General features: G+C 39.8%; 3 protein-coding genes across 4 annotated transcripts; 2 read left to right on the top strand and 1 right to left on the bottom strand.

Annotated features, from left to right (window-relative positions):
* The first annotated feature begins 1,605 nt into the window (after positions 1–1,605).
* On the top strand, positions 1,606–15,607 carry LOC147862358 (protein ARV 2-like). The gene is made up of 10 exons (XM_087321971.1): positions 1,606–1,723; positions 4,847–4,974; positions 5,431–5,478; positions 11,392–11,481; positions 11,568–11,613; positions 11,731–11,813; positions 11,912–12,009; positions 14,482–14,551; positions 14,861–14,936; positions 15,020–15,607. The coding sequence occupies exons 2-10, from the start codon at positions 4,867–4,869 to the stop codon at positions 15,115–15,117; spliced, it is 717 nt and encodes a 238-aa protein (XP_087178097.1). The 5' UTR covers positions 1,606–1,723; positions 4,847–4,866; the 3' UTR covers positions 15,118–15,607.
* A 2,410-nt stretch (positions 15,608–18,017) lies between these two features.
* Positions 18,018–19,159, top strand: LOC147862357 (uncharacterized). Its single transcript, XM_087322270.1, has 2 exons — positions 18,018–18,259; positions 18,545–19,159. Exons 1-2 carry the CDS (start codon positions 18,046–18,048, stop codon positions 18,862–18,864), a joined length of 534 nt encoding a protein of 177 aa, XP_087178396.1. The 5' UTR covers positions 18,018–18,045; the 3' UTR covers positions 18,865–19,159.
* Positions 19,160–20,239: 1,080 nt separating this feature from the next.
* LOC147862356 (phosphatidylglycerophosphate phosphatase PTPMT1-like) lies at positions 20,240–24,047 on the bottom strand. 2 transcript variants are annotated; one of them, XM_087322267.1, is made up of 6 exons: positions 23,665–24,047; positions 22,412–22,534; positions 21,828–21,921; positions 21,641–21,723; positions 21,140–21,229; positions 20,240–20,926 (listed from the first exon to the last, which is right to left on the bottom strand). In XM_087322267.1, the coding sequence occupies exons 1-6, from the start codon at positions 23,971–23,973 to the stop codon at positions 20,396–20,398; spliced, it is 1,230 nt and encodes a 409-aa protein (XP_087178393.1). In that variant the 5' UTR covers positions 23,974–24,047; the 3' UTR covers positions 20,240–20,395. The 2 variants fall into 2 exon arrangements, with proteins under 2 accessions (XP_087178393.1, XP_087178395.1); XM_087322269.1 differs by having other exon boundaries at positions 22,412–22,515; positions 23,665–23,827.
* Positions 24,048–26,134: the final 2,087 nt, after the last annotated feature.

Here is a 26,134-nt window from a genome sequence, read left to right as displayed (position 1 = left end):
TTTCTCATCTTAATCACGATTACAACGGTCTTGATTCTCTCCTAATATTTCTCTCATCTTGTTCATTGTTGCATGGTTCATTGCGACTACAAATGTGATGGTCTCAATCTTCTTCGTTTTCAACACTTGTTCACCTCAAGCTTCACTAGGTGGGGAACTTAGTAGAACCCAATGGATAAACTATTTTGCTCAAGCATGAAGTGAAGGAAATGGTGCCAACTACATTTACACACCCAAAAGCTTCCACAATAGGTGTGAACCTAGAGGGAAAACGTTATATAACAAACGAATGAATAGATCCATTAATGAGTTATATGGTCCCACACGTAAAACTTTCTAATACCTTATACATGCATGCCCATCATTCAACCTCGTTTGGTATAAATTATGATATTTGAGGATTGCATGTAAATCTCCAAATGTTGATGATAATGACTACCTACAACCCCAAGCAAACCCTAGTATCCCTAATATTGTTAGTTGCACCCCATAAACGAATAAAACGTCCAATAGGCCATGTGGTACACGAAAACATCAAAGTTCCCTATTGCATGCCAAGGCCATTCTACGGGTCATGAAGTGCCCCTACTTAAATAAATGGAGTTCGCAATACTATAAGTGATGCAGAGCATTCATGATAGGAGGGCACCTAATGATGTGATGCCCTAATGATTGTTTGCGGGCACCTAATGGGAGGTTCACACAAGGACCACTCGTAGAACACCCCATGTCACCAATGCTGGTGACTAGTCCCTTCCTCCAATATTTTACCCCAACAACACCCACTCCCATGAATCAACATGAGGCTCACTAAATCCAAATATGATCTAAATGCAAAGGCTTGGTTGGGGGGTTACCCATCATGTACTCCAAAAGATTTCTTAAAATGCTCATAACCATGTAGAGGACGATGCAATTTTCTCTCTGTCTCGCACTTCATAGAGTTAAAATACCTTTATCATTTCAAAAACCTCCAAAATACCCCCCTCGCCCTCTCTCATTAACTACAATTTCTAGTAAAAAAATTCGTTCACTCTCTAGACTCTCCGCAAACCCATGTTTTTTGTGGAGAGGAGATGTCAAGCGAGGTATGCCCAAGAATTTCATAGAGCTCAAAGAGGGGCATTCAGAGGATTTAAAAAATGCATTGTCTGACTTTAAACAAAACACTCTGTTTGAATTTTCTCTATAAATCTCGCGAATTCGCGGAGACTGGGCACGCTCTATAAAATAAAAAACAAGAGGGGCATTTTCAGGGAATATTCTCCGAGGGGCATTCAGAGGATTTCAAGAATGCATTCTCCGACTTTAAATAAAACATTCAAGTTCGAATTTTCTCTGTAAAATCTCGCGAATTCGCGGAGACTGGGGCACACTCCAGGCAAATGCTGTAAAAAAAAACAAGAGGGGCATTTTGGGAAATAATTCTCAAAGAATTGCAAACTCTAGGAGGCTCAGGGGTATTCTTGCAATTATACAAAACTTAGGGGTGGGGGGTATCGAGCCCTGCATATTAGTTAGCCCTTCTCCCTCAACTGATTCTGATGTCTTGCAGTGCAGTGCAATGCATGGTGGGTTTTTGATTTCTTCCTTGGTCCGATCAGTCTTGGTTTGGCCGTGTAGATTTTCCCCCTCCCCCTGTCTGCAGGTCCTAACAAGCATAACCAACGGGTGAATCTCCAGCTCCCTGCCATCGCCCAAATAGGCTCTTCCTCCATCAAAGGTAGGCACGTATGTTACTTGGGTTTTTGTTCGTCCTTTTTCCCCCAGAAAAAATTTGTGGCCCAAAATAATCAGGAAAAACGAATAATCAGGGTTCGGGAAAATCTAGCTCGAAATCAGAAAATACTCGATTAGGGTTCAGAAAATGTGGTTTTAATTCGAGAACATGCTTGAGGTTTTCTTTGGTTTGAGTGAGTCCTTGTTTGTTTCATGTTTACTTAAGGAATTTCTTTATGGATACATCATTATAGAAGGTCTTTCTTGATTATTACATCTTTCAATTATTATTGAAGATTTTATTATCATTATTTGATTTAACGTGGGTTTGTCATGGCATGCTGAATATTTGGCGAAAGAGCCATTTAATTGGTGAATGTGGAATTTAAATTATCTTTTGACATCTCATAATGATTTAAATAATTTGATTAGCATGGCGTGATAATTGAAATGATTCATTACTATGATATAATGATTCATAAGCATTACACAAGGATTTGTTTTGCATTACACAATGGGCTATCTGATTTGATTGGCATCATATCATGATTTGATTAACATCCTATGTAATGATTTCAATCATGTAGTTGAAAACTGGCATCACATACTGAACTTTACCATTCTTCCTTGATGAACCCCTTCTGGAACATAATACCAATTTTTTCATTGCATGTTTTTTTTTTTTTTGTGAAACAATTGATTGAAGTATATAATATAAGGAGCAAGTCGTTCTTGTCTGGATTGTATCTATGAATTGATTGGCTTCATGTACGCATCTTGGACGAACCTTCCTTAAGAAGTGTAAGTTATTCATGGGACGCAGAACATTGTACACCAGCACGTCTTATCCATCGATTTTTTGTTATGGGTTTGGATGTCTGTCTCGAGAGACGGACCAACCATTTGGTCTGATCCCTCGACTTCTTCTATTGAGCAGTCTAACCATGAAGATATTCCCGTCTGGGCATCTTTGTAACACGTGAAACACCCGATCCCATTCTGACCTCGGTATGTGAAAAGCGTTTTCTGCCTTATGTACTGATAATGGTTTTTTTTGGCGGCCTGTTTCGACTTTAAGGTCTCTTCAATATGCCCTTCTTTCATAGTGGCCTGTGCTACACGTTCTTGTACCCAAAAAGAAAAGAGTCATCACATGATGAATTTGCACATCCTTATCCATGTGTTAAGTGTGAATCCATGTAAAAAGTATGCCTTATAATAGGCCATCTTCAGGCCAAGAGATGTTATGGGGCTGATCCATGTTCTTCCATTATCCAATTTGATGATATCAATGTATGTCACTTTGGTCTTTTCCACTTTGGTCATGTTTAGATGGGGGCAATCCAAATTTTATTGGTATGGGGGGGGTAGTACATTTATGCTTATGCCATGTTACTCAAACCTTTGTTGCATTTCAATATACCAATATGATTATGTCTGTGTCCAATTAGTTGTTTTGATGACATAAGTGCCAACCTTGAGTACCGTTTGTACAGGGAGCTCCCAAAGCCTTTGGATACTGATAACTGAATAGTGCCTCAATGATTATTTGGGCTGCACTATTTGACAAGTGTATCAAATAGCTGCAATTTTGTTCGAGGCTCTTTGGAACTGTATATGTGCTCATTTTCTTTCAAGAGCACCAAGGGTTGCATATCCATGAGAAAGCTGAGCACAGGCAGTGTCCGATAAGGAGAACTGTGGAATTGTGAATGCTACTCCTAGGTATGCATAAGATCATGTGTATGCCACCTTTTCCTCTACCTAGAATTTCTGGTTCTGATCTTGTTGCCCATGCTTGAATGGCGTTAAACACCATCTACTCAAGCATGGGTAACAACCATGCTTGTGAATGTTACTCATAGGTATGTGTGGGATCACGAGTGCAACCTTTTCCTCTCCCTAGAATTTCTGGTTCAAATCTTGTTTTCCCTCCTCAATAAGTGCTTGGGAGGGTAAATATGTGAGCAGAGTTGTGACTCCTTTCGAAAGCCTGCCTTTCCAGCTGAACAGCAGCAATTCCTTCTACTCATACACTCAATTCTGACTCTAGGATTTAACCATATTATTTACCCAAGTAATGGCAAATCATGATTTACCTATAATTGCTTGGCATCTTGGTGGTATCTGGACGGAATGGTGTTCTTGAGAATTTTGATAAAATGGAGGCATTGTATATACAAATGAACAAAGCCTTGTTTAATAAAACGGGATCTATTGCAATATATCTGTAGACTATAAGTTTATGTAACATTCGATTTATTCTTCAAATGTAAAATCCACTCTCGAATTCAAGTAACTAATGTTATTGAGTTTGAACCATAACTTCAATGGTAAGATTGGAGAAATGACTGCTTTTGCTGGTTGTGTGGACGTCCTAGGCATGAACAGCCGCCAGTTTTGGAGAGAAAAAGTTATAATGATTCATCTACAATTCTATCCATTCAAGTGACCCAGGGGCGACGAATATCTGTGTCTTTATCCTCATGTTGATAGGTATTAGGAAAATATCGTCGTGCTTTTTTGATAATTTACATTATTCCAAGGTGCCTATGTCTGTGTATTTGTACACTGATGATCACAAGTTCTATTATTCTTATACATTTAGGATGAAATTTTCGATCATTCAAGGGTATCTATATCTGTATGTCTTTTACATTCAAGAAGAAAGTATTTTTTCTATTGTGTTTCACCTATGGTGTTTGAACCATTATTTTATTAATTCGAAATCTCTTAGGAGGTAAATTTATGTGTTAAATTTATGCTGCGTAAGACATATAATTACAGTAATCTCTACCTTAAGTTTATTTAAAGTGCATATGCATGTTGATTGTGTCTATGTATTTCAGGGATTTTCTGCATATACAAGGGTTATTGTTAGCCTTGACTTATTGCTTGCTCTAACCATTAACTTTTTGAGTTTGAATCCTCATGATTTCGACATTGATATGTTGATTCCAAATCATTCACTTTCTTTTTTGTTTTAAATAGCTCTTCTTGTGGTGTTTCATTCAATTTGTTGCAATTGTATGATAACAAAGGTTGATTCTGATAATGCACAGGGTAGAGAGAGGGAGAGGAGAGATGTGTATGTTTTTTAATAATTGGTTAGAACTTCTTTGATCAGATTATCAAACAGCTTCATAGATGGGAAAAGATGGATTAGAAAGCCGTATGTGCTGTGTGCATTGTGGTACATCAATCAATGAAGTATATGTTCAATACTCCCCAGGGAACATTCGTCTCACTAAATGTGTGAGTTTCCTTTATTCATAAATGTGTAGTATTTTGGCTAAAGTAGTTTCATGGAATCCAAATATTTGCTTTTAGAAAATTTTAGAAGGTTTTATGAAACAATCTCTATGCAGCATGTCAAGCATCTCCTCACGATGTGTGTTGACTGGACTGTCAATAAAAACATCTACTTATTCTAGATATTGATAAATATGGATATATTTAGAACTTCTCCCACTTGGTTTGGTGCCGAGGATTTTTTATGGTACAAAAAGCCGTGCCTTCATCCCTCTTAGATGTTTCAACTCTAGTAAACTTGACCAAAGTTAGTTCTTAACGATTTAGTTAGATTGTGACAAATTCTCTTCAATTTTCTGTTCTTGTTTCACAATATGTATTTTGGATTTACTGTCATAATTAAATTCAGTTTGTCAGTTAAAAAATGTTGATGATATTTAGTTGGTTTGTTAACTGCAGGTAGAGTGCAAATGTGTGGCAGATGAATACGTTGAATGTGAAATGATGGTACATATTCATATTCCAGAACCAGAAATTAACATTATATGGTTTTTTATTGATGACATATGACTATTGATGTGCAGTGATTATTTACATTTGAGTACTAATAATGTTTTTGCCATATGATTGTGTGCTTAATATGAGAGTTTGATGCATGTGATAATCTAAGTAAGATTTCCCTTATAAGAAAAGAGCAATTGAAGTGTTGTGGCCACTGTAAATATTAAAATGCAGATGGTGAAGTCAAGAATTCTTCATTAACCTTCTTCTGCAAGAGTAAGCCTGTTTCTTGATGATGGTATTCTCATTATGGCTGCCAGAGCTCCAATCTTAACGAGAGTTGAATAATTCTTAGTGTTTGTATCAACACAACAAATTTTTGTTGGGGTTCAGTTCATTCATGTATTCATTTTCTCCTGTCCTTCTCAATATTCATATGATCAAACTATTAACTTGGTTAAATGAAGGCATTATACTGTGGTGGTCACATGGACCACACCTAGATTAGGCCCCTACCAAGCCCCATGCACCACACATAGACCACACCCAAATTAGGCCCCTACCAAGCCTCATGCACCACACCCAAACTAGGCCCCCACCAAGCCCCATAATTAGTAGAGCTAATTGGAGCGGGAGAACACCCTCCACGCTAAGAGAGAGTCTATAAAATGTAACTTGAGACATAATGAAATGGAGGCTATTCTTGAGAGCATTTCACATCTTGAGCATTTCACATCTTGGTGGAGAAGACGGGCCAAGCCACCCCAACTCACGACCCCAACAACGCCCGCCACGATGCAACACGACAACAACGACGGCAACGCAAACTCGATGAATCCGGAATTCCTACAACACAATCAAGGACACCAGCCCACATCGCCAATCGACCAACTGGTTCAAGCTCTGTCCAACATCATTTTACAAGTTAACCATACTAACCAAGCCATGTTGTCCTTTCTTTCAGCACGATCCGAGCCACAACAAAATCTCCCGGACTCTCGAGTTCGCCCAAAACCGTTCTCCGGCCTACCATCGGAAGACGTCCTCTCTTGGCTGGATCATTTCGAAATGGTGGCCAGTTACCACCAGTGGCCACACCCTCGGAAGGCAATGGAGATGAAGACACTCCTCGAGAATATCGCGGCAACATGGCTTGTACAACAACCCGAAGAGACACGCAACGACTGGGATCTGTTACGGGCAGCCATGATTCGGAATTTTGCTCATCAAGACTCCCGCCAGACGGTCCTACAACATCTTGAGTCAATTACCCAACAACCACGCGAACCCATCACCCAGTTCGCGGTTCGTTTTGTGCAGATCCTACGCCGGGCTGACGCCAACATGTCGGAGGACATGAAGTTGTTTTTTTTCTGGCCGCGTATACGACATGACCTCCGCCGCCGTGTACGCGATCAAGGCCCGACGACACTACACGAAGCCATCCTCACTGCCCAATGCATCGAAGCTGCAGACGCGCACGACATGCACACACCAGGTAATCTCAGTCATGATCATACAAACACTATACCAGCCGTCACTCCCATGGACATCGACATCCAGAACGCGCAATTACGTGCCAAGCGTGCATTGCCCGAACGAGACAGCCAGGGACGCCCCAAATGTTTCTACTGCAACAACTATGGCCACATTCGGCGTCACTGCCGAAAGTGGCAGAATCACCAATCAGAAGCAAAACGTCCAATTGGCTGACGCTGCCTCCCTCTCTGAGCTCCCGGAAAACTAATGCGCGGGGTGCTGCAGGGAGAGCCGCCCCCGCACGTCCACGTCTCCACGTCCTCAACTTCTCCCGTTTCTCCCACGATCAAGCCGCCCCCGCACGTCCACGCCTCCACTTCATCAACTTCGCCCGTTTGTACCACAATCGCCCGCTTCCAGCACACGACCCAAGAAGTTCTCCTCGACTCCGGCAGCAGCATCTCTTCCATCAGCGCAGATTTAGTCACCCAATTACAACTTCCCACGAGCCACGCACCGCCCATTAAAATCCTCTTCGGCGACCAACAACGGGTGTACCACTCACATACGCAAGTCAGGTGCATGCTCACCATTAGTTCCGCCCAGATCCACCATCGTTTCTACGTCCTCCCGCGCCAGTTGTTCTCAATCACCTTGGGATGTGATTGGTTCCTCCATAGTCGAGCCTGTCTCGATTTCTCCGCACAACAGCTCATCCTCCCAAATCACATTCCGATCGCGCTCTTCACTACTCCGCGGGATACCACCCACATCAGCAACACACAGTACCTGATATCACCGGCGGAGCGCATCAACGACATCAGATGGCTCCTCGCCACCTTTCCCTCGTTGTCTACACCACCTGTAAAACCTCCCTCGGTCCGTTTTCCGATTCACCACACGATTCCTACAGGCAACGCCCGCCCCATCAACGCAGCTCCCCGACGTCGCTCGCCTCTCGACCACGAGCGCATCGACAACGCCGTCAAAACTATGCTTCAACAAGGGATTATCACACCTTCCAAGAGCGAGTGGATCTCGGAACCACACATGGTAAAGAAAGGGGATGGTTCTTACCGCTTTTGTGTCGACTTCCGACAACTGAACCATGTCACCACCCATGACCGATACCCTCTCCCTCGTATCGATGACCTCCTCGACCAGCTTGGCAAATCAAAGTACTTCACCTCCCTCGATCTAGCCTCGGGATATTGGCAGATCCCGATGAATCCTCACGATGCCCACAAAACTGCATTCCGCACTAGGAAAGGCATTTTTCAGTTCACACGGATGCCCTTTGGCCTATCTGATGCGGGGAGCACATTCCAGCGAATGGCTAATGCCATCTTCGATGATCTCATCACCCGCCGTGTCGTCATCGTCTATCTAGACGATATTCTGGTACATACAAGCACTTGGGCAGAACACCTTCAAGTCCTTCGGGAGGTCCTAACTTGTGTTCAACGCTATCGATTGCAGCTGCAATGGAAGAAGTGCCGATGGGGTAGTACGTGCCTCCGCTTCCTTGGGTACGTCATCTCCTCCGACGGAATACAAATGGACCCGGAGAAGACAGAAGCAGTCCAAAAATTCCCACGCCCCACCACAGTCAAGCAGCTTCAACGCTTCCTCGGCCTCCTCACGTTCTCTCTTCGTTTCATCCCACGGCTAGCCGACCTGTCAGCCCCACTACGCGCGCTCCTACAAAAAGACGCACCCTTCCTGTGGACCGAAGCCTGCGAATCCAGCTTCCTGCAGCTCAAGAGAACACTCCAAGCCTCTGACCTCCTGGCCCACCCTGATTTCACGAAGCCTTTCCATCTGCAGACGGATGCCTCCAATGTCGGCCTTGGTGCGGTCCTGCTCCAATCCGACGACAACGACCAACTCCGCCCGATTGCCTACATCAGTCGGTCACTTACCAAAGCCGAACAAAATTACTCGACAACTGAAAAAGAGTTCCTCGCCATCGTCTGGGCATTCCATCGTTTCCACCCATACCTTCACGGATCAAATACATCAGTCGAAACCGACCATCAGCCATTGCTCTCCCTCATAAAGAAGGCTCATCCACCCGGCTGCTTACTTCGTTGGGTTTTGGCGCTACAGGATTACACATTCACTCTGCGCTATCGCCATGGTCCACAAAACATCGTCGCCGATGGATTATCCCGCATATCCTTTCAGGCGAACCAGATCACCTCCAACACAATCGATTTCCCCATATCCTCGTCCCAAATGGCCAACATGCAACAACACGACAAACAAATCCAAGATATCTGCCACCGCCTACGAGCTGAACCGACATCATCCCTCACCAAGCAATTCATGATCCAGGATAATGTCCTACTTTTTTGTCAAGTAGGCAAAGAACCCCGAGTCTACGTGCCTGAGCAACTACGCCAGTCTTACCTTCGTTTCTTCCACGATCACCCGTTGTCCGGCCACTTGGGTTTTCATAAGGTGCTCGACAAAATTCGTCGCAAATTCTATTGGCCTGGGCTACGCCACGAGGTCGCCTCCTACATCAAAGCATGCAACTTATGTCAGGCCATCAAATCACCTCAAGTGGCTCAAGGCCTCTTACATCCGATACAAGTTCAAGTTCCATTTGAAATCGTCGGATGAGACATTATGGGCCCCTTTCCCGAGTCACAAGGAGGGAACAAATTCATACTCGTCATCACCGAGTACTTGACGCGTTGGGCTGAGACGGCCGCTATCCCAGATGCAAAGGCTATGACCATCGCCTCCAAACTATTGGAGAAAATCATCTTCCCCCACGGTTGCCCACTCCAAATCTTGTCCGATCGAGGACCCCAGTTCAACGGTGAGCTCCTACGCCTCGTTTCAACACAACTAGGAATCCAACAGTTATTCACGTCACCCTACCATCCGCAAACGAATGGGTTGACGGAGCGCCTCAATCGAACCTTAAAACAACAAATCTCAGCCTACATCGATCCGCTGCACTCAACCTGGGACCGAATCTTGCCCTTCGTTACGCATGCCTACAACACAACTGTGCAAGCCTCTACCCGCATTAGCCCATTTCGGGCCCTTTACGGAAGGGACCCACGCTTACCCCCAGAAGTGGCAGTCCTGCAACCAACCACACGACTCCACGCTAACGCAGTGTCTTGGTGGTCCCACCTACAACAACTCCAGCCCCTCCTCCGCAAAGCCATCACGAGCAACCTGCACCAGGCACAACTACGCCAAAAACGACAACACGATATAGGCCGTGTCGACCATCAATACCACGTCGGTGACAAAGTCCTCGTCTACTTCCCCATCTGTCGTCGCGGTCTCAGCGAATCGCTCATGCACCGATGGATCGGTCCCTTCGAAGTTCAAAAGCAGATATGCGACACTACATACCTACTCCGCCGCGCCTCCAACAACTGCTCTACCTTTGCTCACCAGTCTCGCATGAAGCCCTTCCATCAACTACCACCGCCCCCGCCCCCGCCCCCGCCCCCGCCCACACTCATGCCTACGCCCACGCCCGTGTCATCCCCCTGTCTGGAACCGTCGTCCACGCCTCGTCGCGCTTCGATTGCACAGTAACTTTTTTTTTTTACAAGGGGGAATTGTGGTGGTCACATGGACCACACCTAGATTAGGCCCCTACCAAGCCCCATGCACCACACATAGACCACACCCAAATTAGGCCCCTACCAAGCCTCATGCACCACACCCAAACTAGGCCCCCACCAAGCCCCATAATTAGTAGAGCTAATTGGAGCGGGAGAACACCCTCCACGCTAAGAGAGAGTCTATAAAATGTAACTTGAGACATAATGAAATGGAGGCTATTCTTGAGAGCATTTCACAATACATATGTTCAGTCCACTACAAGGCACACTGAGTGTGACAATATGTAAATGCTTTGCAGTGAATCTTCTTCCATGTTACGTTTGTTTGGGTTATCTAGATCCTATACAGAACTAATCCGTATACTTATGGAACATTTGGGCTCTTCACTTGCAATATCATCCAATACTACTAAGGAAATGACCAGACAGCCATTTTCCTACAGCATAGGGGGAAGAGTTCAATTTGTGATATGGTCTCATGAAGGCCATTTAGGACTAATTCAAATACAGCCAAAGATTTTTCTAAGGTTCATTTGTAGTGGGATCCAATGACTTCACAAAGAGTGTTACATATCTCTGTTCTCCTTGATAAATGATTTTAAGTATGCTGTTCCAAGATGCATGTATGCCAACACAATCAAAGTTGTCTAGCAATCACTCTAAGATGGATTGCAATGTTTTCATGATTGCTTACAATCTTTTCTCCCAGGTTATCTTCAATTTTGTAAGCGTGGATTCTTGTTAATTGAGTGCATTTTCATTGTATACACATTCATAATTCACACTTTACTCTTTCAGATCACATTATTTTGAGAGTAGCAAGAGTTTTATTGTAATGCAGATTATCCTTATTGACTTAATTCTTCACAAATCAGAGGTATACCGGCATTTATTCTTCAATAATCCTGACTTAAGCAAGCTGAACATCAAGGTGAGTTTGTGCATTTAGGTTTACAATTCTGTGGTACCCTTTTTTTAGCTGCAATAATGAACATCCCAAATCTGTTTTTATGGCAGGGGCTAATATTTAAAACAAGTCTCCTATTCATTATATTGGACTCTTGTATCCATGATAATGGAATTTTATGAACATGCCTAGAATTCTGTGTTTGGGAAGATCGCAAATTTTAGGCAGTGTACTACCATGTTTTTCCCTTAATCTCGACTAAATTTAACACAGGCAGACAATCATTAATTGGATCTGAGAAAGTTGATGCAATTAAATGGGACAATTTCTTAACCTTCATTTTAACTGCTGGAAAGGTACTCAGAGAAATCATATATTGAATTGACAATATTAAGAAACTGAATTACTAGATTTATGTAATAAATTAACACACTTATGTTCATATCATTTCCAGCTCGTGGGTCTTGTTTTGGTTCAAAATGTGGTATTTTTCCTGACAATATTGATAACCTCGCAATTTCTGATACGACATGACTCACTTTGGAGGTTATGGTAAGCAGCACATAATATAGTCTGTCTTTGTCTCTGATGTCCTTTTTCTGGCTGATTTGAGATTTTGCAATTTATTTGTTCGAAAATTGATTCCATATTGCATCTATTTCCTTGAAGATAAAATTTGGGTTGAGAATTTCAAGGATCACACAATCTCAGAAACCAACACCATAATAAGGTGCAACAGTCTGAACCCAACACCAGAGTAAAACTTCTGAAAAAATAACTGCTAGCAAACATTTTCACTGTTGTCACTGGCACAGTCAACTTGTAATAAAAAGAAATCAAGTACTTACATGAGTGAAACTTCACAATCACATAAACAAAGAAATATAGATACATCTAGAAAGAAAGATACATTCACGTGTCTTAAGGGCCATAATGCGATGATATCTGGCAAAGATTACATCTATTTATTTCAATGTAAGTAACAAAAGAAAAATGTTTAAAACCAAACGATTTGAACATCTGTAATCATGAGTAACTTTGACCAAGCTTTCATTATTGAATACCATCAACTGGTGGTTGCACCTTCCTTTGCTAGCTATATAGATGGGGAAAGAGCTAACCATGGATAGTGATGTGTAGTTAACTCCCAGATTTGATGTAAACAAGCCATGACTTTAAAACGTGCCTTGGTATTGTTTGGGATGCTCCCAACACAGCTCTAGCTAACTCATGTGGTGTTGACATTGCGCACCTCATAATGTGGGAAATCATTGAAAGTAATTGCCTTCTGATGTTTCTCCAATCTTGTGCATTGTTAAGTTGTGATTCCCATAACTGTACTCCATACAAGAGGGCAGGAGCAACCAATGTATTGAACAGCCATAGCTTGGCGTGTGGTCCTTGAACTGTTCATAGGTTCATTGTCTCTCAAGTGTCCCCAACGCAACATAACCTCTATAGTGTCACGCTGTGGATGCTTCTTTCAAGGAGAAATGAGATTCTTTTGAATGTTACTTCCACATTCGAATGATTTATATACAAATGATTTGTTTACTCTGCATGTTGCACCCTAAGTTGAAACTGATATCCAGCATATTGAGCATTCACCCATATGGGAGCTGTGTCAAACATCGTCAACATGGTCTGACCAACGCCTGCAGAAAAATTATTTTCATCACAAAATGAATGTAGGCCCTTAGATGTTATTGGATGCCTTCCTCAATCTATCTATGTAATCTGAAATCTCATGGATGTAAAGCTCAAAGAGAGTGAGAGATGAGGGTCATCCTTGTGGTATCCTAATGGTCCTGGTTGCACTATGTGTTGCTCTTCTTGGAGCCCAGGCTTCTCCTGATACTGACTAATGAGTACATAAATCCCCCTCTTCAAATCCTTCATCTTTCAGCAGCTTCCAGTTGTGGCTTGAGTCCAGCTAAGTGCAATCTATCCATTGCTTTGTGGAAGACCACAAGAAGAGATCTATCCCCATATCACGAGCTCACCCTCAACAAGAGCTCATAGCGTTGATAAGTGGTCTAGGGTAATAAACCCCCTCCTAAAACCTGTGTGCCCCTAGTGTACAATCCATGCTTCTCTACCCATTCACTCACCTCCGACCCTAAATTGATCAATGTAGGTTGGCTAATTTTGAAATAATGGCTTATCATGATTGCTATATAGTTATCCAGCATCATGGGATACCTGGTCGTAAGAATGGGTATGCTAATGTTTTCAGCTCATGTACTGCTCCATCAAAATTATGAACTAGAATCTGAATGATATGTGGTCTAGGGTAATAACCCCCCTCCTAAAACCTGCATGCCCCTAGTGTACAATCCATGCTTCTCTACCCATTCAATCACCCCCGACCCTAAATTGATCAATGCAGCTTGGCTAATTTTGAAATAATGGCTTATCATGATTGCTATATAGTTATCCAGTATCATGGGATAGCTGGTCGTAAGAATGGCTATGCTAATGTTTTCAGCTCATGTACTGCTCCATCAAAAGTATGAACTAGAATCTGAATGAAAATGTTTTTAGAATTTTCCAATAAAGGGGGAGGCGCAAAGAAGAATCTTTGATTACTGAAGAAAGAAAGAAAGAAATATTAATGTCTTTTAAGAGGCCAAAATGGCCTATAAGACCAAACAAGGGATTACATCTTGAGTGTTGTCTTGTCTTTGAGAACAACAAACCAAAATAAAGGCATGTACAACTATGATTCACGGGATCACCCTTAATCAAAATCCCAATCCCACCCACAATCTTATAATTGGAATTATTAGTCATGCACTGAAGAGTTTTGTTGAAAATGTTCTCTATGCTATTAGCACTTTCAAAAATTTGAGTGTTGAGAATAGCGCTAGATCTATTTGTTTTGAAAAAACCATACTGATCTGTTGTTCTTAAAGCACATGTATAATAAATAGTGGTTTCAAAAATGAAAAAAAAGCTTTGTTGCACTCAATTTGTAATACTTGTATACAATGATAAGGCTGTGTTTTTTTGTTGTTTATGCAGGAGATGGGTGGACATTTTACACGCGTTGCTTCTTTCGAGCTATTTCAAGCTGTTTACTTTCGCAATGATGGTAGATTCCATGTATTTACTTCAAGCTGTTTAGATTTGCAATGATGGTTTATAATGTATACTGCAGCCCTATAAGTGTATTTTTAGGATAAAGGGAAAAACACCTAACTTTCTAGTTACTTACCAGAAACCCGTGTTTTCAGACAATTACTCTGCATGGGTATCTCGGTAATCTTTGAAAACCAATGGGCATTCTGGTTAATATCCAGAAATGTTTTTCCCTATATCTCTTTGAGTGGAGGTCAACTAGCTATTTGATAGTATTGACCTTATGTGACTTCATCATTTAATAGAGTCTGCCATTGTGCAGGTATGGGAATTCTCACCTTTCATGGTGTACATAGTTGAGATGTTCATTTTGTCTTCGAACACCATAGCAATTAAGGGTAATGTCTATTCTGTTTTCTTTCATTGAAAATTCTTTGCATTCTATACTGCTGATTGAGTGTGTTATGTATGTATATGGCAGTGATTATGAATGTTACCACGCCAGTAGCTGCCACAATCATTACTGCTGGCTCTTTAGCAAGATGCGTTGTGGGCATGCTATTGCGGTATTGCAGTTAAAATTCTCATTGACGATAATGCAATCTTGTTTTAGCAAGAATCAAATGTCTGATCAGAGATGCTCAATTAAGAAAGGAAACTAGCACTTGCATCATCTTTAATATTGGAGGCCTTCAAATATTAGACCTTCAATATTTGTTCTTCTTATGCTTTGATGAGATTTGGACCTCTGTAGATTGAGGTCATTCAGGGGTAACACATTTATACTCACTTATTCAGTACGGAAGTTATATCAAATATTCATTCTGGATGGTTAGTCGTCCATAGGGTTCCATAACTTTTGAGAAGTTCAATCAAGAAAGAAAATCTTGCAATTGCATCATCTGAATATTTGCCAGGTCTTCTAGTGGATCTACAGGAACAAGAATCTGTCTTTGCCTTGCCTGAACATACTTTTATCAAAATATGCGGTATGCCCGACAATATTGTAATTCCATGGATCACATATTTGTATCCACATTTTGATGTAAACTGTCTTGTATATTATTAATTCATGATACTTTTGTACGTCCAAACAAATCTGTTTGTGTGTGGTGGATTTAGATTAGCTATTCAAAATTGGTGATGATTCCAGATCTTATTAAACAATGGATATGAGTGCCATTGTTGATATATATTTATACTCTAGGTGTATGTGTGAGTACTAGATCCAATAAGAATCATGAAACATTGCATGGTTCTCTTGAAGATCTAAAGTTTGCAAAAATGCTATGAGACTAAAATATGGTTGGCCATGTGACTTTAGGGTTTGTCGATTTTGAGGTTTGAAACTTCCTATTATACTTTGTTGTCCATGGTATAATGTTTTTGTCGAAGATGTGCATTTCAGGGAGCATTTTACATTATTCCATGGTAAAACCAGTGCAGTATATTTTTCCAAACAGTACAATGGAGTAGAAATTGTTGCCTTGCATGGGTGTTTTTTGTTTCCTTAAGCTTTCCTATCAAATGCACACCCAAAAAATGGTGAAGAGGATGTTAAACATTTAACTCATTTGTTCCTACCTGCTAATTTCCTTCTTTGATGAGGATGTCACTATGGGAGACCAAGTATGGCATTATTATGCAAGCAAATGAGCATATTGTAAAAGTGTTTTGACAATCATAATTGCTTAAACATTTAAATACGACATAGTGGCCTTTTCTACACGAATCATAACATAGCTAGGTTTGCTTGATATGCTACATCTAAACTAAGGATATCAACATTGCATTCATTGATCTCGAGGCCTCAAAACCTCATGTGCCCTTAGCTACAATTACCTATTTGTATTGGATCTTGATTTAACACTAGTAACTACTTTCCCAAGGATGAGAATTCCTTACTTCTCTATTGCTTTCTACAGTTATAATCCATTGCATGCATACCCAATTTCATGTTTTTTTAACATACAAGTACTCTACTATGCACCTATCTGTACTATGACCAACAAATAGAAGCTTGTGATTATAAAACCTCACACACCGATGACACGGTGTGCTACCAAACCTAGATAGCTAGGACTATCTAAACCTTGGACGTAGGTCATTAAGTACGGCAAAAATGCCAAAAGACCCGCAAGTTTTTAGACATTTCCTCGGAAATACCCTTGAGCTTCGAAAAAATCTACGATGATATTTGTTCGAAGTAGTGTAAATCTTGTATCACTAAATTGGAAGTTTTAATCGAGAGAAAGAGAGAGAGAGAGGCAAATTCGGGGCGGTGTTTGTCCAAATTACTTTACTACCGACATTTTCCGGGTAACATCGGGGCCCTTATGAGAGAGAGAGAGAGTCTGTTCCTGGTGAATATGTTCCAATAAAAATCAACTGAAAAACTCATGGGGGGGCTATTCTTGCAGTTATACAAAAAATCAGTTTGTGGGTTTAGATTATTGATCCTCAACTGCTTCTAGTTAGGGTTTCCTATGTTCGTTTTTTCTTCTGGTTCCATGTCTCAGTGTAGAATCTAGATTGCAAAAAAACAAAGACCCTTGCCAAAAGAAAAAGAAGAAGAAGAAGAAGAAGAAGAAGAAGAAGAAAACCTTCCTCAATCCTTTCTCTGCATTTCATTACAACCAATAGCCAAAGAGTGAATCTCCAGCTCGCTGCCATCTCGCCCATATAGGGTTTCTTCCTTCAAGGTCAGGTGTGTGCCTGTATGTGTGCCTTTTGGGTTTTCTTTTTATTCCGAAAATGTTGCACGAAATTAGGAAAATTTCCAGTAGGGTTCAGAAAAATATGGTATGGTAATCACAGAACGTGTTTGGGATTTTCTTTTATTGGGCATATATTAAATTTGGTTCTCGTTTGTTTCATATTTGCTCCAGCATGTTCTTTATGAGCGCATTCTTTTTGGAGGCCTTCCATGATAATTAATAAAGATTTTATTTGATTTGAGTTCATGTGGGTTTGTCATGGCTTGCTGAATGTTTTTGGAAAGAGCCATTTAATTGGTGGATGTGTGGAATTTAAATGATTAATTGACATATCGTAATGGTTCAAATAATTTGATTAGCATGGTGTAATTCTGATTGGATTAATTTATGAGGATGACATAAGGATTCATAAGCATTACATGAGGAGTAACATGATTTGATTGACATTACGTAATGATTTTTATATGGTTTGATTGGCATCATATACTTGATTAGTATCCTATGTAATGATTTGAATGATTTGAATGATTTGTATGGAACTTGGCATCACATACTGAACTATGTAGAAATGACTTATGTTACCGATACAGGTATTCCTGGATTGTATTTGATCTTTCCCATATTAATCTCTACGTTTTCCACCATTTACCATTTCATAATTTATGAATGAAGTCACAAATAAGAGGGGGATCATTGAATTGTGATGCTTACATAATTCCATTGTGTTTACTCTTATGTTTATGTTGGCAGTGTTAGAAAGATTGAAAGCCATCTTCCCTATTTGTTCCTGATGAGTAGCCACACTAAGACAGAGAATCACATGCAAGTGTGCTATGAACAAAGTTATTTTGATCCGCTGGTCGGGAAAAGTCCCTACTGTGGAGACCAAGTTATCTTTGATAGTGGTTGCATAGGTGGGGATGTAGTGCCTCCCACATCTGAGAAGGAAGTAATGGTTAATCAAGCTCTAGAAAGCCCTGCCATTGCCCATGGCCCTCCAACAGGTAGACAAAATCTTCTTGCTTCATCATCAGGACACTTGCAATAAAATACTCAGACTTATTGTATACATGCAAATGTAATGTTCAATGTGCATCACATACATGTGATATAGGTTCAGATGCATATGCATATCATATGGGTGAACATACACACATATAATTACACACATACATATGCATATACATACACATGTGGTACAGATACATATTCATTACATATATGTATCTAATCAGTACAAATGTTTCTCAGGTGAAAGATGTTAATATATCTATCTATCTTTCTTTCAGGCATGTGTGACAGTGCTCGGTTCAATAATGGAGAATTAAATGCAATGCAACATGAGGGCAAGGTTGTTGCCTCGAATGCAAATGCTCGGCGCAAGAGAAAGAGGCCAGTGGGTGACTCGACAAATGAAGAAACCGACGAGTTCAAGTCTCAACTATACTCAATGCTAGAATCCAATAGCCAAGTTTTGACGGCCCATTTGGAGTCACAAAATGTAAATAGCGAGCTCGATAGGAATCAAAGGAAAGATCAAATGGAGAGCTTGATTGGTGTTTTGGGCAAGCTTGCTGGTGCTTTAACAAAGATAGCAGACAGATTATAGACTGTTTTGTTCTTCAGGTTCTATATACAGTACAGTACCTTCATTCTTCATATTATTGAATGAGATATATCTATAGCCTGAATGAAGGGGGGGAAAGGTTTGAGTACGAAAAAATTCTTGATTTTTTCCATGTATAATTTTACCTTGTTTTTGTAAACCATTTCTATAATATGAAACTACCTCAGTGTGCATGAGCATCCATTAACAATGCAAGTGCTTGACACGGGTTGTTAAGGGCTCACCGTTTCACCCATTGTATATGGGTTCTTTTTAATTATCATGTCACATTTTTTTATCTTGTACTCCAAGGTGACTATACTGAGCATTTTCTAAAGTTTATTTGTATTAGTGAAAATAATACCAATATAATTGTATGCAGTGAGTCAGCCTCGAGTGAATAAGCACTCTGCCAATATTTTTACTTTGCTTTTCTCTTGGGAAGAAAATAGCAAAATACCACACCTATCTTGTATGCAACATGATTATGTGATCGAAGCAAAAAACTCTACAGGATGTGGTGAAACCTCACTTGAAAACATATAGACCAAAGACCATGATTTGCGAGAAATGTGCTTTGTTGGATATTTTACATGCGAGTTATGAGATGGTAGTAGAAGCCATTTTATGCTTTGGCCAATTGATCAATGACGGCATGTAATCTCTACAAAATTTAACTTGCTGCAAGTCAAATTTGCAACGATATTGAACATTGTATAAACTGCAGCTTAAAATAAATACAAAAATACATGTGATGATTCAATTTTATGTTCAAAATTTTCATCTCTCCCCTATTAAGGTCTGAACTTGAAGGTGCATTCATTCACTTGGTAGAGGTGTCAATTTCTTACTACACATCTCCACTTCGTTCTGCCTGGATATATAATTCTTCTCCTCACCATTATATACATTGGTATGTCAAGGCTTGTGGCATGATTTAATCAATCAACAATATTCACAGATGCACATATGATTCCCTGTCATGTGATTACACCTTGTTCTGAATGTATTCAGAAACTACTTCAAGTTATGCGATCTACAAGAAGAATCACGCCAGTTACAAAGTATAACTCATCATTGCATAAACTTATACATAAATGTTCTACCTATACACAAAACGACTGTTCCCTAATTGTAGATATCAATACACGTGGAAACCAATGCAACTTGTGTATAACAGTGCTGCTTTACTAGCAATGTGGTAGGATTTTAAGCAAACTGAACCTGATGATAAACTTAAAAGGAAATTTTCGAAGTAAAGAAAAATAACAATTGTCACGTAAGGATATTTTATTATTCCAGCATAGGCTAATGATGGACTAATATTTAGTCTTCCTTTCATGTCTTCATCGCCACCTTATATGTTATAATTTCTGGCTGACGAAATCTTTCATGGGATTTTGGTTTATATTATTCTTCGAGAAAAGCCTTGGGCATATACAGAAAATTATCTCTTTATATGTAACAAAATGCAAACACACACACCTCCTATCTTTTTTTGCTTTGAATTACAAAAGGTGAAGGTGAGGAAAGGTCAGCATTCAACAAGTCCTTGTTGGCAAATAGGGACCGAAATTATGGGTAGGTGAGCTTGCCCATTAGTGTCTGATATTGAAGAATTACTAGCGGTGCTACATTCCGAAGTGATACTAAACAAAGCTTGATCCCTACTAAAAATAGCTTGATTCTGCCTTTGATAACCAAGCCATATATATGACAATCTGGCCAATGCTACTGATGCTTTGGCCACACTTATTACACTTTTCGCAGTCATTACTCCCATTTTGCACACAAGCCCGGCATTCCCTTGCAATTCATCTCGTTGCAGAAGATAGCCTTCTTCGACCTCCTTGTCATAACCCTCGAGATCCAATAATGTCACAAAGACAGGCGATTCGTCGTCACAACAATAGAGTTCATAGCAGTGATGACTTATTGTCGATCGAATAATGTTGTGGTTACCTTGGAAGTGTTTATCCTTGGGTAAATGATGTGATATAGAGTGGAATGGAGCCACGACGCCCACTTTCTGAGATTGCTGAAGCTCACTATACTTTAAAACAGCCTGCATTTTTTAACTTTGATCAGTCAGATCAAACCCTTTTTCTCTTTTTTTCACATAAAAAAAAATTATAAGGGAAGAATGGTCCCCATTCTTAAGAAAAAATAATTATAATAAAATAATATAAAATATGTCCATTACAAAGATATAATGATAATAAAAGAGCCAACAAAATATGCCCATTATAAAGATAAAAGGAACAATCAAAGCACAAACCTTCCATTGTGAATCTGCCAACTGGATGCGTGGCCTTTTAGATCGAACATGATGAAATGCATCTAATGGTGTCATCCCCCTATACTTGACCTTTCAAGAAAATTTTACAGAATGAAGGTCATCTATTTGTTATATAAAAAAAAAGAACATAATCCATAATTCATGTTTTACTCAGACAAGGACTGTAATCCATCGGAAAACAAAACCATTGTTAGTACACAAAAACGAGAAAATAGCTCGTGACAAAACAAACCATTGTTTTATACAAAAAAAATGTGAAAACACCACCATTGTTATATCAAAAAAAGAATTTAAATCATCATGAATAGACAAAGTCATTGTGTTATACAAAAACGAATGCAAACTATTGCTTTTTTACAAGAAAAGAATGTAATCCATGAGAAACAAACCATCGTTTTATATACAAAACAGTGAAAAACAGAAACAATTGTTATATCGTAAAAAGAATGTAATCCATACGAAAACCAGCACATTTCGTACCAAATAACACAGGACGATAGTAGTACTTCTTCCACGCCCGGCCTTGCAATGCACATATGTAGTTTTCTTCTGCTCTACATTTCCTGCCACAAAAGATATAGATGTGACTCAAATCCTTCACGTATAATTCCATAGCAATAAAAGAACAGCAACATGACTAATATTTTTATTTAAGCTGAAGTTCTACCATGGATGAAGTCGATGGCACGCTGAATATCACCAAAAGATGGTGCAAAATAGTAGTCCCGAGTAGGAATTACAAGATGCTTCATCCTCTGACTCTGTAAAAGTTGATCACAACATTTTGATATCTGGGCAATTTGTTTCCCTTGCTTTTGCTAATTAGGGGAAAATTCGAAATAACCCCGAGTTTCTTTATTTCCCCTAAATGACTCTTCAACCATCAAAAGAGAGAGAGACATAGGGATGAATGGACAGTATAATGGCTCCAATTGCACAAACAATTTGGAAAAGGAATTTTCTCAAAAAAGCACATTGCAATTGCTCTTCCCAGGGGTTGATAAAGGTAATTGGGGGAAACAAAGAAAAGTGGAGGGGCATTTGGGAAAATAAGGGGGAAAAACTTGCGGGCTGTTTTCAAAGCTTTTTCCTAACGATTCATGTCAAGGTAGGTCATTTAGCTATCAGGATGGTTATTTTAGACTTTATTAGATGGCCCCTAACAATGCAGAAATGTATATGTTCCTACAAAATATTCACTAAATGTTTCTAGATATAGTGTTTAACAAAAATCTTTACAGAAATGATCACCTCATAAAGAGAGGGTGATACGAGTGTTTCATATGGCTCATTCAAGGTGACGACAGCCTCCACACCGAGGTTCTTCAAATGGAACACATGCTTTGGAAACGGAACTGCACCCAGAAGAAGGAACTGAACGTAAAATATAGACAGACACAAAAATGCATGTCAAGACATTATGTCGATTGAACAAAACGTTAGGTTTTATGATAAACGCAAAAATTTAAAATTCCGCTTCTTCTAAACAAATAAATCCATCTTAAACCAACAACGTATCTCTCTTTCTAAATAAGATCCCTCCAAACAACAATAGTAGCATCAATCTCTCTCTCTCTCTCTCTCTCTCTCTCTCTCTCTCTCTCTATTCTTAAAGATTTGCAGCATACTTCTTCGACAAATAATATCATAATTTTATATAAATACATTAATTGATCCATCCATCCCCTTGTCAAAAGACTATATAATACATCACCATATCCAAACAAATAAGGGGACTTCAATTACATCATTAGAAGCAACCTCTCAACAAAGGTATACAATACACATCATCAGACGAATATACCATCAAAATTCATCCCCTTAACGGAAGGGTTTAAAATACATAATCAAATCGAGCAAAGAAGGAGCCAAATAAACATCACATTAGATTCAATATCCCCATCGAATGCATAAAAGGATAGAGATCATCAGAAGATGATTCAATATTTTAAACCAATCAACTGAAACCAATATAAAAACTGATAAAAATATAGATCCAAACATCCCCCTCAACCAAAGCCATACAAATATAGATATCATCAAAATCAGTAACTCATTTTCATATCCAATCTACCAAACAGAAGATCACATAGAGTTAAGATCTAATAAAATAAATACCACAGTAGATTCAATACCCTCAAAGAATCATAGAGGAATAACAATCGTCAAAATTAATGACTCATTTTCATATCTAATGAGCCAAACAGAAGATCACATAGAAATTAGAGACAAGCAAATAAACATCACCTCAATAATTTCAATGCCCTCGACCAAACAGAAAATAGAGATCATCAAAATCGATTCATCGTTTTGATCCAACCAACCAAACAAAAAAAAGCACATACAAAATAGAGATCCAATAAAATAGACATCTCTTTCATCTCAATACCTTCAACAAAGCCATATAAAAAAATGATATCATGAAAATCAATCAAACCAAAACTCACGGCAGAAGGAGATCACAAAACATTAAGGCAAAAATAGGATCGAAAGAGTGGACTTACTTGTTCGATCTGATCCCACCATCGGAAATTGGGTTCGAATTTGTTGCGAACAACGTTGTAGAAGAGAGTAGGGTAGAAGAGGATTCGGGCCCCTGCACCCACAACTAATACCTTCACACCAAACCCTAAACTCTCATTACCATTACCATCAAGATTCACGCACAAATCGTTTCCGACTTGCCCTGTTTCTTCTTCTCCTCCTCCTCCTTCAAAAACTTCTCTAGATCTTTCTTCTTCCTCTTCATCTTCTCCTTCATGAAGTCTGCCTTGTTTCTCTTCATCAGTTTCTTCTGTGATCAACATACTCATTATTTGAAGAAACAGGGGGGAGGCAAAGAAAGAGGCAGGGGCAGAAACACACAGAGAATCAGAGAATGTTAATCTTTATTATATAAATATTAACTTTTTCTTTTAGTTTCTCATACAGATTATAGGACTTCAGATTCCTGATACCCACCCAAAAATTGCCCACAAGTTTTTGGTTATTTCCTACTACATGCCCTTGTTGCCCAAGATAACAAATGTGAAACATCGATTATTACCAAATAAAAAAGGTGGGATGAATCGATGGGCGCACTTATTATATGCTCTTGCACATATTGATTTCCCATCAGATAGATGCCCTCTCCCGATAAAAGAATGCGAAAAAACATCGAAAAAAGCTGGGACGAATCGATCGGGCACTTTTTTTTTTTCTTTCCTTCAAAGATTTTCCTCATCAGTATTAAGAAAAACATGTGAATGCTACAATTTAAGTTTATGAGCCCAAAAGCTTACAATTTTCATGTACAATGATGTATGATAATCCTAAGACCAAAGTTAGAACCTTGTAAAAGGTAAAAAAAAAATTGTTGCATTCTGCCGTGCGTCACTGCTAATCAATAAAGGGTCCAAGGAAGTTGATAGTTCCATTGAGGCCCTTGAGCTGACTCAGAAAATAGGGGTAACTTTTTCCATAAGTGAAGGAGCTTCTTCTTTCTCTTGTTCATAGTCTCTGGTGAACCATGCATGTTGTCATACTGGCCGCGGACTACTGCCACCAAGTTCTCCCATATCTCACACAAGACATCTGAGAGACACTGATATGTCGCATCATAACGTCGGTTGCATCGACATTTCCATAATGCCCATAACGTTATTGTTGTCACAATTTTCCATATCTGGGCAGATCACACCTACTTTCGAGGTTGTTGAAAGGGGCTGACCAATATCAATCTTCTATTATGTACCGTCATTGCCACTTGAACCTCGTTTACCTCATACAACATCAAACTGGAATGTAACACTCCCCACATTGCTGATCCCCATGAAAATAGGCAACCAACATTGATCGTTAAAAATTACGAAAGAACTTTATTCCATACTTGTTGAGCCAAGGAACATGACCAAAGGGCATGCTTGGTAGTCTCCTACGCTTCATGGTAAAAGTCACATTGTCGAAGATTGGGTGCTACATTCCCTATCAATGAGTGACCAACTGGTAAGGCCTTATGCACTAATAGCCATCTGAAGAGAATAAATTTAGTTGGCCCCTTGAATGACCAAATCCATTTCCGGTAGGTTTTTCAAATGCAAAGTTGAGACCCCCCAAGTGGTCCAATGTTTATGAGTTGCTGGTATCCTTGCATTCCGAGAAAGCAATAGTGCTCTTCCAAGTTTTACCGAGTATTGAAAGAAAGGAACCTTGATGATCTATTCCCCCAAGGAATGTGACCAAAACCAGCCCCTCGGATCCCATGTTAATCTTGCAACCGGATCTTTTGCATATAACCACAACATATCACACATATGAGCAATTGAAGGATAAGGATCGAGCATCCATTTCTTTCCAAATTTAGCAACCACTCTGACTGGTGCACTTCACAAGTGTTGTAGATAACTACACTCTAAGGTGTAAGGTTGTAATGTATGATTGTCTAGGACCTGAAAGTAAGAAGCGCACCCGTTAGGTGAAACTGCCTTGACAGCCACCAATGTGTCATTTATAAAGCATCCAAACTACATATGTTCCTTCCTGGGTTGAAAGGTTGTAGTAAACGAAGAATATGTTGTTGATATACTAGCAGTCATTATATTGGCACCATGAACTGATTGTAACTGTGCAAGACGATCTTCCTATGACATTTTTTGAAAGTGATTCCACGTTCTTACAAATGCAGCAGGCCCATTATCCAATTTTCCCCAGGCAAGGTGAGTTCTCAGGCCCAACACTTTTCCTGCATTATCCCGAAATAAAGAATTGGCAAGAAAAGGTTGATTAAGTAGTGCATCCCACGTATAAGGCTTGTCCTTAAGCAAGAATGACTTAATCACATCCCATGCCCTTATGATTCCTAGCAAAAATCTATTGGATGCAAGATCCCGTCTTGGTGTTTGTACATCATTTAGGAATAACCATTTTAAAGAGGGTGACCAAACACCGCCCGTCTTAGGACTTAACTGCATCAACTTATTTAGAAATATCCCTTTC

Source organism: Azolla caroliniana, unplaced genomic scaffold (assembly GCF_043228905.1).
Source record: "Azolla caroliniana isolate FFs.n. ecotype wild unplaced genomic scaffold, voAzoCaro1.0.p SCAF_7, whole genome shotgun sequence".
Lineage (NCBI taxonomy): Eukaryota > Viridiplantae > Streptophyta > Polypodiopsida > Salviniales > Salviniaceae > Azolla > Azolla caroliniana.
This window is presented reverse-complemented; position numbering and strand designations above follow the sequence as displayed.

What these genes read in the sequence shown, in the direction of transcription:
- LOC147862358 (XM_087321971.1), top strand. Translation starts at nt 4,867, where the DNA reads ATGGGAAAAGATGGATTAGAAAGCCGTATGTGCTGTGTGCATTGTGGT. An exon ending in ACATTCGTCTCACTAAATGT is followed by an intron (nt 4,975 to 5,430) that starts GTGAGTTTCCTT and finishes TGTTAACTGCAG; the next exon opens with GTAGAGTGCAAATGTGTGGC. An exon ending in TAAGCAAGCTGAACATCAAG is followed by an intron (nt 11,482 to 11,567) that starts GTGAGTTTGTGC and finishes TTTTTATGGCAG; the next exon opens with GGGCTAATATTTAAAACAAG.
- LOC147862357 (XM_087322270.1), top strand. Translation starts at nt 18,046, where the DNA reads ATGAGTAGCCACACTAAGACAGAGAATCACATGCAAGTGTGCTATGAA. An exon ending in TGCCCATGGCCCTCCAACAG is followed by an intron (nt 18,260 to 18,544) that starts GTAGACAAAATC and finishes TCTTTCTTTCAG; the next exon opens with GCATGTGTGACAGTGCTCGG.
- LOC147862356 (XM_087322267.1), bottom strand. Translation starts at nt 23,973, where the DNA reads ATGAGTATGTTGATCACAGAAGAAACTGATGAAGAGAAACAAGGCAGA. An exon ending in GGTGGGATCAGATCGAACAA is followed by an intron (nt 22,535 to 23,664) that starts GTAAGTCCACTC and finishes TTTTACGTTCAG; the next exon opens with TTCCTTCTTCTGGGTGCAGT. An exon ending in TGCCATCGACTTCATCCATG is followed by an intron (nt 21,724 to 21,827) that starts GTAGAACTTCAG and finishes CTTTTGTGGCAG; the next exon opens with GAAATGTAGAGCAGAAGAAA.